Genomic DNA, 14,734 nt, shown 5'->3' with positions numbered 1-14,734 from the left:
TAGAATATTAAGAATGATGTACTAACAGGACAATATTACAGTATAACAATAATATTGATTTCAAAATTAATAAATAATAAACATAATAATACTATAATAATAATAATAAAAAATAAAAGATAGCCGTTAATACTGTTAAACTAAAAAATGTATAAATAATCGTGAGTGGATTTCCCGCATGATTAAAAATCGTTTTTGATGGATTTAACCTATAACTAAGAGCAAAACAAAGTAAATTCGAATAGAATAACAAACTTTTTAACAATTAGTCTAACATCAAGCGGAATATTACTGTATTATTATATTTATATTATTAACAACAATAATGAAACGAGTTGTTTTTTTAGTAATAGCCTAGGCCTATAATTAATACCTTCACATCACGTATCATTTACTATTTACTACTAATAATATAACAACAGCAATACACGATACATATAATATATAGGAATAGCTAATATAATGTATATATACATAATTACATATTTTAACTGTACTCTAGCCTTTGTATACATTGTGTCTGTATTTAAAATATTTCAATCTTTTTGCTTTATTTAAATATTATTATAAACTTTAACGATTACATTAATTCATATACCATATTTTTCAAATAAATATTTAAACAATTTTTATTAAATAAATATAAACTCTGAAAGTAAATTTACGTAGATTAGATCAATAAAATGGCCATAATAGTAATCCTTATCTATTCATAACAAGAATAACAATTTCAATATTCTAATAAACTTTATATAGCCGGAGTTAGTTTCGACTTAGGCTTGCTAAAAAGGTACTTTTTCTCCATCAAAAGGCTTTTTCTATGAATGGAATGACTTGCGAAGCACGAACTCTTGTAGACCAAACCCAGTACCGTTACGATCTTTAATCGTGCGGGAAATTCACTCACGATGCATTATGATTCACTTTACAATTTATTAGAATGATCATAGCAATAAAACTACATTCACTTTGTAATTATTTTTACTGGTTATTAATTTTTACGGTGTCAGCAGGTTTTATTCACCTCAAATATTTAAATAGTGGAATAAAAGAATGACTGCTACTACATGTAAAATAATATTGATTATGTACAGTCAATCTTTGTTCCCGTATTTTAGATTACATACTATCCAGGTTATAGGACGCTAGGCCTATCCTAAAATTGTAACAATTTTAATTTCATCAAAACCAATTGCCACAGGTTTCTAGGCCTAGACAGGACCTAAGCATAGGGCAGGCCTAGGGCTACAAAAGTACATGTCTAACCAAAATGACAGTAGGTTACAGTAAGGTAGGCCTATACAGTATCTGTTTGGTAGTCATATTATCATAACGATAATAAATAAACCCTTTTTTTTAAAAACTTCTGAACATGTTTTAGATACAAAAACTTAAGAAACTGACCACATCTGCAACAATATTGTTATGGTGAAACTTTTAACAAATCAAAAAAGCTGAATTATGTATGGAGACACTTAGTGACCATAGTAGGTTTTAGGCCTTCACAAATAGCTAAATTATATGATGTTAAGGTTACCAAACTTCTAGAATCCATAACTTTTTTCTTTTATGCGCACTACCTTGAAATTTTAAAATTATTTTATTGTTATATATAGTAAGTTTTTGTATAAATATGAATAAAATATCTTGATGGCTTCATGCCTTACTAAAGGCCATTGAAAATCAAATTTTATGTTTTTTTTTTCACAAAATTGTATCTTTTTCTTTTAAAATATGACATTTTGTACAAAGTTTATAATACAATTATACTTATTTTAGAAAGACAATTTAATTCTCTTTCAGATGACACTAATTACAACAAATTTGATTGGCTATTTCAAAAGTAACTCATGAAAATATGTTTCAACATTTTTATGGCGGCCATCTTGGACGCCATCTTGAATTTGAAGGTGACCGCAGTAAATTTGCAAGAGCACACCAACAAAATATGTTTACTAATGATTTTAAGCAAGCGAAAAATACAAGGTCTGCTTAGTGTGTACAGACTTAAGAATGTAAGTGTACAATTTTAGGCTCTTAGACCTCCGCTTAATTCGACTGGTCGTCTTCGTGAAGTAGGATTTTAAAGCTGCGCAGGTGGGCGTGGTTTAACGAAGAACGACCATCGAATACGGCCATTATAGAGCTTCCATAGAGAGAGCCGAATAACTAATTATAGGCCTATGTATATAACGAACAAATGTAGAATTATATATTAAATAATGAACTACATGTATATAATTTTTTTAAACAATGGAAGTACATTTGGCGCCTCATAGGTTAATTTCGTTTAAAATATCAATGATATGTACTTTTTAACATTTTACTATTTATTATACATTGATATGTATATGTGTTTCTTTTTGATAGTAATGATGAAATTTTTGATAAGTATGATGTATGGTTAATTGAAATAAACAAATATTTTACTGTCTTTTAATGAAGCGCAAATATTGAGACATAAATATGAAGAAAAACAAAAATCTTGTTTAAATTTTTATTTTGTACTTTGCCCATTTGAATTATGTACAGTAAATACAATTTACATTTAAAAAATCTCATTAACTACATTTAGAATTATTTTATATACATGCTCTACCAATACCAATGTAACACCAAATTATTTAGTTTATATTAGGCCTACTTATTCTATAATATAATTAGGCCACAGTATTATTACATTGCACAGTCTTCACAGTTAACATCAGAAATCATTTATACAAATATACGTACCAATATATATCGCCACATTATTTAAAATCTCATATAGGGCCTATATACGGTAATTTACTACGTGGTATTTATTTTAAACCATCTGCACTACTAACAAACTTTAATTGATGATAATAATTACATAAGTGACTACTTTTTTGTCTATGCCCGCCTCCTCGAGGGCCGCAAAGACAATATGTTGTCGTCTGGCTGTTAAAGATTGCTGAAAGGGTAAATTCGGTGGAGGTGCATGATGAGTCATGTGTCACCTTAAGTACACCAGAAGTATTGTAGTGAATGTTACCTTTCAGAGTCTTCGTTTTTCTGAGTCCGAGCTTTCGCTGTTGTCACAACAGCATAATTCAGGGAACTACCTTACTGGTTTTGTGACCGTTCTATGGTTGAACAGTCACGTAACAGCAGGTCCCTGAAGATGGCTGGTAGGTCATATCCTGTGTCCCTATTAAGGGTGGGCTTCTGGGTGTGAATCTCAATGCTTTCCCTTATTTTTTTCCAGTATTGTCCCTCACCGCACACTACTTCCATGTTTTCCATTTGTATGATGTGTTTCGTTGATTTGATGTGCTCTGCAACTGCTGTGATTATTCCAGATTGTCTGGTGTGTTCTTTGTATCTTGTGCCAATTGCTCTTGCTGTCTCACCAACGCACATGGCAGGGCATTCCGGGCAACAGATTTTATAAATTGCTCCACATATGTTGGCTTTTGGAGTGTTGTCTTTGGGGTGTACTAAAAAGGATCTGATGGTATTAAATGGTCGGTGGTATGTGCTAAATAATCTCTGGTTGCCTCTATTGCCTCGTAAACCGGAATGCTTGTGAACAAAGCAGACACGTCATACGAGATCATTTTGTGACCAGAAGGAATGATTAGTGATTTGATTTCGGTTACAAAATCTTGACTATTGGAGATATGGTGTTCTCTGGTGCCAACTAACGGACCAAGTATGGTAGCTAACATTTTAGATGCGTTATATGTGACACTACCTATACTAACCACAATAGACCTAAGAGGTATTTCCTGTTTGTGGATTTTAGGAGTGCCATAGATTTTAGGAACTTCCTCTGATGTAGGGTACATAAAATCCTTAGTGGCCTTCGGTATAGGTTCTTCATTTTGCCATTTACGAATTAAATTGATTAACTCCCGTTTAAAAATAGGGGTGGGGTCTTTCTTTAGTTGTTTGTAGGTATCTTTGTCCGATAAAAGGTTGCTCATTTTAGTTTCGTAGTCAGGTGTGTTCAGAATGGCAGTAGCTCTGCCTTTGTCGGCAGGAAGGACCGTTGTATCAGTTGTACACCTGCCATCCTTTCTTAACACATTGGCACGTTTTACTCTTATAGCTAACATTTAAAAAAAAAATGCCACGCCATGTATTGTTGTTGAAGTGGAAATATTATGCAAGTAGAAATATGGGGATTTGGTTCTTAGCGTCACATGTTAAAATGTAAAAATGCATTAAAAATATTCCCAACAAGAGCACTCAGTAGAGAGCATATCTCCGCCGCCTGCAAATCCGTTTCTATAGTAAAATAAATTTCCCAAAATGTTCTTATTTTACTTCAATTACCACCAATACCACCCACCGCACCTCACTTCGCTCCACTTCTGTTTAAAAACGCACAGTGTGTAACCTAACACTTTTTTATTTCAAAGAGGGGCACTATTTCCACTTTTAGTAGGCCTATTAGAGTGGCTATTACTTAACAATCCCTGTAACTTTCATTTAAGATCTGTGGAGCTGTTTTTGAGATATTTTGAACACAAGAAACAAGCACGACCTTTAAAATTTAAATGACCCTCAAGTTCACCCCCGAATTTGGATCTTGACCAACGATTTATAATTTCTTCCTTGTAACTTGGTTAAGCTTTCACGAAATTTTCATTCATATCAGGTGATCAGTTTTTGAGATACCTTGTCCAGGAGGTTTGCTCTAAAATCTCTATAAATGGTCCTCACATCCACACCCTACTACGGCCAGTCCACAAAATTTAATAATTTTTTCATTTGGTTATACCTAACATTCCCTGCTGCTTTCAATTATATCTGTGTAGCCGTTTTTTGAGATATGTCGAACACACAAACCCACACACGCATACACACACACAAAACACATGAAAACACCAAAACGTCACACACACACACACACACACACACACACACACACACTTAAACGAATGAAAAGACATCCTTGCAGATATAATAACTTCCAAAAAAAGTGAAGTATAAAACGCTATACACCTTTACTGTAATTGCACTAATTTATATATCCATCATGCTATTGTTTCTGCCTTACGGTAATACGGTAAACATATTCTTTAAATGGTCCTCATATCAACACCCTACTTCGGATTGCGACCAAAATTGAAACACTTGACATGACTATTCTGCCAATTGTCATTTTTATCCAGTGATCAAATTTTGAGATATTCAGGTCTGTGACCTATTGCCCCTTCAATACACACCACAATTTGGATCGTCACCAACACTTAATAATTTCGTCCTTGTAACTTGGTTAAACTTTCACGAAAGTTTCATTCAGATCAGTTGATTGTTTTTTGAAATATCTGGTCTGGGACGATTTCTTTTAAATGATCATAATTATCCACACCCTACTTCGACTGGTCGCCAAAATGTAATCACCTCGTCCTTAGGTCATACCTAACAATCCCTGTAATTGCCATTTAGATCTGTGCCGCTGTTTTTGGGATATTTTGAACACAAGCAACACGCGGGACCTTAAAATTGAAAAGAAAAATTACCAAAATTGAAAAATTTATCATCGAAACTTGACAAACTATTGTGGAAAGGGAAATTTAGATCCATTGTTTATTCTCAGAGATATTTAGGTCTGGGACCTTAGGATATTTAATTATCCTCAAATTCACTCTCGAATTTGGATCGTCACCAACACTTAATAATGTCTTCTTTGTAACTTGGTTAAACTTTCACCAAACTTTCATTCATATCAGTTGATTAGTTTTTAAAATATCTTGTCTAGAACGTTTGCACTAAAATCCTATAATTGGTCCTCACATCCACACCCTACTAGGGACAGTTACCAAAATTTAACCATTTCTTCATTGAGTTAAGCATAACTCTCCCTGATATTTGGTGATCCGCTTCACCAGCGGATCACCTCTTGTTATTGTCAGAGATCTTCATCATCATCTTTTTATTCTTCTTTCTTTCTCCCCTTTCCTGTTCGCAAGATATCTCAAAATCGCCGCGAGCTACGCACATGCCAGCTTAAAAAAACATTTGGCTTGGCCTGGAATAGTCACAGTAAGCTTTTCAACATGCTCAGTCTTGCGTGACGTCAGCTACGGGCAATTTTGCGTTTTTACATTATCGATCATATCAGCCTAATATGATTTCTTAATCATGTTTAGTGGACATAAACTTCAGGTCAAGGTTGAATATCACGTACCAAAATATTTCGCGTGCGCATCATAACGCGCTCGCAAACGTGCGTCAATTTTTTAAAATGCTCAAAATAACTTTTTTTTTTCACTAAATTAGAGCACGTTTCAGGCCATTCTGAGCATTGTAAAATTTTACTACATTTTCCACTACGCACTCAGCACGTACGGAAGCTAGAAATTACTTTAAAAAAAAAAATATTTCGGGTTCCTGAAATTGTTTTCACAAATTTCCATCTTTTCCGTCATCTTATGGCCAATAGCAATGCCGTAGGTGCGCATCAGACATAGGGATCTATGCGCGCGTTTGTGTATCGATATTCAGTGAAAATATGCTAAAATCAGTCCTATTTTAAATCAGTTATAGCTCCTTAGGATGAAAGATGACCCCCAATTTTTATACATATTCTGAAAGCACATGAGTTGTAAATATGATTTTATAGATTATAATGGCTGATCGGACATTGTGACGTCATCATATTGCCATCTGAATACAAAAACACTGAATTTTATCTATGACGTCATTTTTGAAAATACACATTTGAAGTATGTTATAGCTGAGACATTGCTCTTTGATATATGTGACTTCTTTTACATTTTGATGACGTCATCATGGTCAAAATAAATGTTTTTTCTGACCCCCCACTTTGTTCAAAACATTGATGATCCCATATCATCTTAACCATTCTTCATTTCTGAATCATAATAAGTGGGCATAAACTTCATGTCAAGGTTAAATGTCACGTACCCTCATTTTCCGCTTGCGCGTGTTAATGTGCGCGTACGCGTGTGTCAAAATTTATATAATGCTTAAAATCATGAATATTTTTCATCAGTTATAGCTCCTTAGGATGAAAGGTGACCCCCATTTTTTATTACATATTCTGAAAGCACCTGAATTTTAGATATGATATTATAGATCATTGTGGCTTATAAGTCATCATATTGCCATCTGAATTCAATAAATGCGTATTTTATCTGACTTCATTTAATAAAATACGTATTTGAGCGTATCTCGCTTATCCTTGATCGATAGTTTCCCAAATTCCAGTATGTTATAGCTGAGACAATTCTCTTTCAGACTTGTGTTCTTCATTTTTCATTCTGATAACGTCATCATGGTCAAAATTAATGATTTTTTAACCCCTCATCTTTCTTTCTTGAACCTGTGCGACAGAGGGCGGCAGACTGTATTTCGATGCTATCAGACTGCAGGTATATAAAGTATGCCAAAACCATAGAGATATAATAAGAATACTAGAGCGCTAACTGCAATATATTCGAAATACGCAGAGCTGTGTGTGTACCATCCAAGATGACTGCCATAAATTTAGCCAATCAAATTTCGCCTAAGCACCATCATTTGCAATTGCACCCTCAACTTACACAGAAAGTTCAGTACAGCTAGTTACCCATATGTTTGAAACTCGAGCGTTGCGGTGTATGGGTGTAATGTACACGATTTTAATTTTCATTCCTTGGTACTTCATTTTTGAATAAGATGCTCCACTTGGCCTCGTTTTGGCTATGATAGTTTAATAATTTGTTATTACCTTTACTCAATAGTTAGTCAGATGGCTTATTTATGGTAATAATAATGCATACTAAGACTGAAGGTGGCGCTTTACTACGACGGCCATCTTGGATGGTACACATACATAACTCTGCATTGCTCCGCCATCTTGTCAGCACTCTAGTTGTTTAATTTATTTAATTTTGGTGACAGTTTCTAAAAGTGGAATTCAATATTCTACAACTCAACTCAATCTGCATTAATTGTAAATGGGCACATGGCAATTTGTTTTTGAAATTAACTCCGGATGTCGGCAATGGGCTATCTCTATATACTTTTCTCCTATGTTCTCAGATCTTAAATATTGCAATAAATAATAATAAACAAATAAAAGTATTAAGGTTAACTGAGGTAAATTATAACATTTTACAATATGCAGACGACACCACTATATTATACCTGATGGCACAGAGACAACTTTAGCCGAAACTTTCCTGGGTTTTGAACATTTTTCAAAATTAACATTGATAAAACAAAAGCTTTTTGAATATATGGCTCTTTAAAAGGCAGCGATAAGATATTGTGTAAGCACATTAAGAAAATTTTATAATTTGTTTGGGGAAGCAAAGTAGATAGCATTAGCAGAAACCAAATGGTGCTTCCAAGTGACAAGGGAGGAGTTAACATGATCCAGTTTATTAATTTATTCGCAAACGCTCTAAAAATAACATGTCTGTTCCCGAATGTAATTTTGAATACTCTTCAAATAAATATTGGAATGTCATTATTGATGAAATAAAAAATGATTTTTGGAAGGATGTCATTAAAGCATGGAAAGAATTTACAATATTATATGTTCCAAAAAATAAAGAGTGTTTAGATCCAGTATTTTCCAGCCCCTGAAAATTGTATCTTTTTATGCTTTGCAAGAAGATTATGATGTTAAAATTAATGTCTTACAGTTTAGTGGTTTAAAAAGTGTAAATATGCAATTTTCCCACCAGTTAGACGAACCAGGAAACAGATTGGTGCAACCATGTACAGGATTCAAAACTACAAGTATTCAACAAGAAAAAAAAAAGGTTGTACACAAATTTATAACACTTATTTATTCCAAAACTGTACATTTCAAATGTATTCAAAGTCGAATGACACTTCAAACCGGCAAATTACAAGATCGCAATGGTACAAGATATGCGAATATAATTGGAAATCAACCCAAGAAATTAAGTTGCATTGGTTTCAATTTAGAATTTTAAACCGAATTTTATGTACGAATACTCTATTGGTTAAAATGGGTAAAGGTGACAATTCTCATTGCATGTTTTGTAAGAATTTTGACGAGTCGATTATACATTTATTTTGGGACTTTGGTATTATTAAGATATACTGGAACAGTTTCCTGATTTGGGTAAAATGATTCCTTGAATGTAAATTTAGTGTTAAGTAAAAAAATGATCCTTTTGGGAAAATTTGAACAAAGAGATTATGTTTTAAATAACATAATAGTGGTTCTAAAATTCCATATTTATAAATGCAGGTTCAAAAATTGTATGCCTATCTTCAAGAATGCATTAACTGAGATGAAACATTTCTACAAAATGGAAAGGTATATGTTTGATACCAATTGTAAGAAAAATAACTAGCGCACTCTTTTAGAAGAAAAATAACTTCTACAATGGAATGCATAATTTATTTTAACAAGTCTGGTCTTCAAAAACTTATTTATTACGCCAACAATTACATACTATCTCATGGGTTACGTTTCAATCCCATTAAGACATTAGATAATCATACCTTGAAAGTCACAACTTACCTCGGGATCACACCTAACAGCAATCTAAAGGGAAATTCTCACGTTGATGCGAGAATTCGGTAATTCCCAGAAAGCCTTCTTTTCATTACAAAGTATCGGCATGTGTAAACAGGGCTCTTGTACTGAGGTGAAGCTTCACATTTGGAACACTGTAGTTGTTCCTATTCTTACATATGGTTGCCAATGTATTAATATCAATAGAGTTGACAACATGGATAAAATTCAAAGTAAGTTGGTAAAGGCATTTCTTGGTATCCCTAAATTTTGCAGGTCGACTCCTGTGTTACATGCGCAGTTAAGTTGCCCAAGATTAAAGATATTATTTTGTCATCCCAGCTCGGTCTTTTGTCAAAAAATATTTGCTAATGACCCCACCTCCAGGAAATTTTATGCCTATTTACTTAATCGTGAAGCTAACGGTAACATGGTATACAAGAACACGCTTATTGATAGGATAAAGAAAGGCCTGGTTGACTTGGATATTTCTCTTTTCTCGACACTATTTAATTATAGCTATAGACGAAAATTGAAGCCTTCAATTAAGAATAGTGATTGTATTAACCACGGTATTTGTGACAGTCTTAAGACATTAATCGATAGGAAAACATGTATTAATCAACGAAACCTCGACTTAATTATCATGCTCACCAAACCATTTTAACTCTGGTTGTCCTCTCCTCTGGATGAGGGTTTTGTTTGTTTGTTTCCCGTTTTCTCTGTTTTCTTTGTAATTTTATTGCTTGTAGTTTGTGTTTCTCCTTTCTGGAGGTTTTTGAATAAAATTGAACTTAGTGAGACGTGAACAAAAACTTATGTTACTCCGTGGCATTACATGGATATGTGGATGAATAAAAATAAAAGAAAAAGAAATTAAATTAAAAAAAAGATTGCTTCCACGATCTCAATTAATTATTTATCATGAAGATCCTTGATATGGGTATTCCCTGACGAAACCTTTCCACCGATGGATAAAAATTACTCTTTTACCTACTCGGGAAATGATACTCCAACTGTGGCGGGTCCAGTAAGTCGAAATAGAGGATCCCAGGAAGGGTCTTGCGCAAATAGAATGTCCATCCACCCCAGCCTCATAACTATTGGGGCTAAGATAAGAAAAAAATATGATTATGGCACCTCTAAATGGCCGGAATTGGCACTCTGAAAATAAAAGTTGAATACAATTTTGTTTGTTTTCTCCATTTTATTTTTATAATTTAAAATAAGGAGGTTGGGGGCCAGTGCTGACTGGGTTCCCTCTTGAATCTGCCACTGTTCAATATAACACTTGACATGCCTATCATTTTTTTTTTCACAAATTATTAATTCCTAAAGTAAAGCGAAATTTTTTTTATTTGAAAATTTTTTTTTTGACTTAATACAGTTTTTACAGTGTACTGTAAATTAAGGACAGAATTATTCTGTAGTTATCGTTCAGAGAACTTTATTTTTAAAAATGGCCTAATTCTTGTTTTTTTTTTTTGTTTTGTTTTTGTTTAGATGGAGTTCAAATGTGCTTATATTGCGCTAGTTTGAAGGTTTACTGTAAGCCAATCAGTTACACTTACTGTACATCTTCGTGGTTAGCATAAAGAGAACTAGGGCGTCACTCCATTAAGAGTGCCTACCTCCCCCCATATGCCTAAAGGCCAACTCAGACAGCGTCGTACGACGCAGCCCGACGCGATTTGTTGCGTGAATACCACGAATACTTTTTAAAAACACAGCAGCCCGTCTTGTCAAAAAACTACCCAAAAGACAGCACCATCATTCCCATTCTTTTAAAAAAAAACTCTACATTGGCTACCAGTTAAACAGCGCATTGCATTCAAAATTCTTGTTCTTTTACTACAGGATGCCACTTGAAATACGGATAGAGGCCTTTCCGCGTTGCTCCTTCCAAGCTTTGGAATGGAATTTCTATCTACATTCGGAAGTCTTCCTCGCTTTCTGTTTTCAAGCGAAGCCTTAAATCTGTTAATTTTCCACTTGTGTTGCTAGGAAAGGCTAGTCCAGAAGCCAACACTATCCGAGCACCTGTGAGTAATGTACCTGCTAACCACTCTTGTAGCTGGTTTCAAATTTCAGGTGATAGTGTTGGTTTTTCTGTAATAACATTTAGGTTATTTATTCTGGCTTAGTTGACCTAGTAGAATAGATTTTACTTTTTGGGGTTTTTTTCAGTACAGCGCATAGAGACCACGTATTATGCACTATATAAATCTCCAACAATTAGCCTACCATTACCATGATCTTACCGGCTTAATGATCCCGTACACAGTGGTTGTAACAGTTTGGAAGACAACTCCCAAAGTTTTATAAATTAATTCATTCTTAATTAGGCCTACTGCAATTTAGAGAAAAGTATTGTCAAAAAAGTTGAAAGGTCCATAGGCAAAACAAAAACAAGCACATGATGGATTTTTGTTTAATGTAGCATTAAAAAGACATTGTGATGCGAACATCATTAATAAATTCATATAATGTATAGATTTTATGTATTTATTTGAAAAAGTAATAGAATTATTAGAAAAAGTGGTCCGGTTCTGTCGGCTCTGTTGCGACGTTGAATGTCAGTTTTTTTTCCTGACTGTCCAAGAAGCATGTCTTTTTAAGAAGTTAAATAGACATGACGTGACTGGAATTCACCCCGAATAACAAATTCATCCCAAGATACTCGGCACCAAGAGGTCTTACCTCTAATAAGAATTAGACTTAAACGAAGCCATTGATTTTAAAACCGATAAGGGAGCAAGAAATGATAACACGTCTGTAAACAGTAATGCGTTCCATCTATCTTATACCCCTGTGGTTCCATTTAGCGTTGTGCGAGTATACTCTATAATATTTTTTTTACCTTTTCGAGGGGCGCTTATTCAATCGGGGCGTTTATGATAAAAACAGCATTGAAATTGAGGGGATGCTTATGACAACTTGGAAATCCAAAGGGCGCTTTTTTAATGAAAAAAAAAAATTATGTAAGGACATCTGGAAACCCCAGATAAACGAATGGTTATGGTATATAAAAGATAATCGTCCATGGCCAGAGAATGAAGTGAGTATTTACACACAACAGTAGACGAAATTAGTGGTGGTGGTAAGCGTGTTGGCCATCTGCCGATTGAGATTAGCAGGATAATTGTAGGGTTTCTTGCAAGCTCAAATGAAAACGTGTTAAAATATAAAGATGCAAATTGTCGGGAAAAGAAAGAGAGAAATAGGACTAGTAATTCCGAGCCGATTCAATGAAAAATGGTAAAGAGGAAAGTTAAAAAGATACTGTCCAGGAAAATATTCACTGTCCAGAATATATTCATTTTGAAATTGGCGTAAGAAGAAAATGTGAATGCACTCCACAACTCAAGTCAATTAAGTGATGTTCTTTACTGTACCGTACGATTGATATTTTTTAAGGAATCTCTTATTCAAATTAAGAGGGGCGCTTAAGAAAATGTTCAGGTTAGAAGGGCGCATATTCAAACGGGGAACTTATTCGCGATAGTACGGTACACACAGTAGTACATGATGATGATAATGATGGAGTTGGAGTGAGATGAAAATTTTGTTCATGAAGGAGCAGAGAAAGGATCGAGGAAGAGATACCGTGAAGTCCGGCAACACCTTAGCAATTATAAATTGTAAGGCTCCGACATTTACTTCCTGACCTGATTTCGTTCAAATTTTGCGTTTGTGTGATGGCAATTTTTAACAAAATTTCGTTCATGTATTGTTCATGTTAGGCATTCCGCCAAGCACTAAAAAACTATTTTTACAAAGCGATGTTTTTTGGAAACTATTGATTTGGACGTAGTCTAGCCATTTGACCCATAAAATAATTTTATGGACTGCCACTGCAATCACAACTAAAGCACTATTAATTAATAAGTAGAAATTATTCTTTAAAGATCAAACACAATCCTGGTGCCACCCGCCTCGGGTATTTAAGAACAGAAAAATAAATATACTTTACTTTCTTGGCTTTATTTTTTTTTATTATTTCATATAAGGTATTTAATTGTATAATTATTTTGTATCAGTATAGGTCTATATATAATACAATGGAAAGTCAGTAAAGATATAAGTATAACTGAATGTTCAATTAAATATTGGATACTCCATCGGGATTTCTAGAACTCTGTTGAAAATTTATTTTATATCTTCTTCGTCCTATTTATTTAGACAAGACAGGGAAGAATTGTAAACAGTAGGCTCATCGTTACTACCATAGTGTGGTGAGCAGCACCGTTTTCACCATCGCCGCCGCCGCCGCCGCCGCCGCCAGGAAGTGTTGGAGCTGCAGTTGTAGTAGCGGGATACCCTGTGTCTACTTCTGGATTCCAATTATTGGAGTTGGGCATAACGTACCAACTGTATTTGTAATCAGAGTTGCAACCGTCTTCCAGGCAACAGCTTATACACATAGTGTTACCTACGGGTGAATCGTCAAAACACGCTGAACCAACAGGATCAAGAGTATTACCATAAAATCTGTCGTAACATTCATCCTATAGGGAAAATGAAAAAATGTGATGCAATTAAATAGCAAATAGATTTTTTAAAAGTTTATAAAAAAATAGGTCATTTAGTAATATGTACAGTATAAAAATATAGTAATAATTAAAATTGCTAAAAATCAGTGATCCTGTAAATAGTACAAAATATTGTTAAAGTAGTGTTTCCATTCAGAAAGGGGGTGTGATCCTTATTTTGCATATTTAAGCTAATTTCCATATAAATGGACTCGTGATTGAGACGAAATTTCTGAAATTTGATCCTCTCATCATATGTATTCTTTCATAAAAGAAAAACTCTTCTGTTGGAATATGTTCATATTATGGAGAATTTATCAAAATGTAGTTCAAATTTTCCAAAATGTAGTTTTTATTTCTCTAAAATGTAATTCAAATTCAAAACGTAGGTCTGACTTGATCAAACGCCCTCTCCAAATTTTGTTCCAAAACGTAAATTAAAAACATCCAAGCATGATTGGTTTGAATTACATTTTACAACAACTAGACATACGAAATGTAAATCAAAACTAGCCAGCCAAGCATGACGTGGGCTTGTTCCATTAATTCAATTTCAATTCAATTCAATTTATTTAAAATTGCCTCCAAAAATGGAGAGTATATAAAAGCAAAACAAAACATCAATACACATTAAAATACATAAGATACATCAAAATCATGCGCTTAGAAATGAGTAATTGACAGTAACAATAACAATTATTCAATAAAATTGCTGTATATATAT

At 33.8% G+C, this 14,734-nt stretch overlaps 1 protein-coding gene across 1 annotated transcript in view; it reads right to left on the bottom strand.

Annotated features, from left to right (window-relative positions):
• Window positions 1–13,465: 13,465 nt before the first annotated feature.
• LOC117114241 (63 kDa sperm flagellar membrane protein-like) overlaps window positions 13,466–14,734 on the bottom strand; it is a 34,071-nt gene continuing 32,802 nt past the window's right edge. Inside the window, exon 3 of the mRNA XM_033257844.1 lies at window positions 13,466–13,986. Coding sequence (XP_033113735.1) covers window positions 13,657–13,986 — 330 coding nt within the window. The 3' untranslated portion in view covers window positions 13,466–13,656. The remainder of the gene's footprint in view (window positions 13,987–14,734) is intronic.

Source organism: Anneissia japonica, unplaced genomic scaffold (genome assembly GCF_011630105.1).
Source record: "Anneissia japonica isolate Jap-2015-1 unplaced genomic scaffold, ASM1163010v1 scaffold1525_len913038_cov183, whole genome shotgun sequence".
NCBI classification, from domain to species: domain Eukaryota; kingdom Metazoa; phylum Echinodermata; class Crinoidea; order Comatulida; family Comatulidae; genus Anneissia; species Anneissia japonica.
This window is presented reverse-complemented; position numbering and strand designations above follow the sequence as displayed.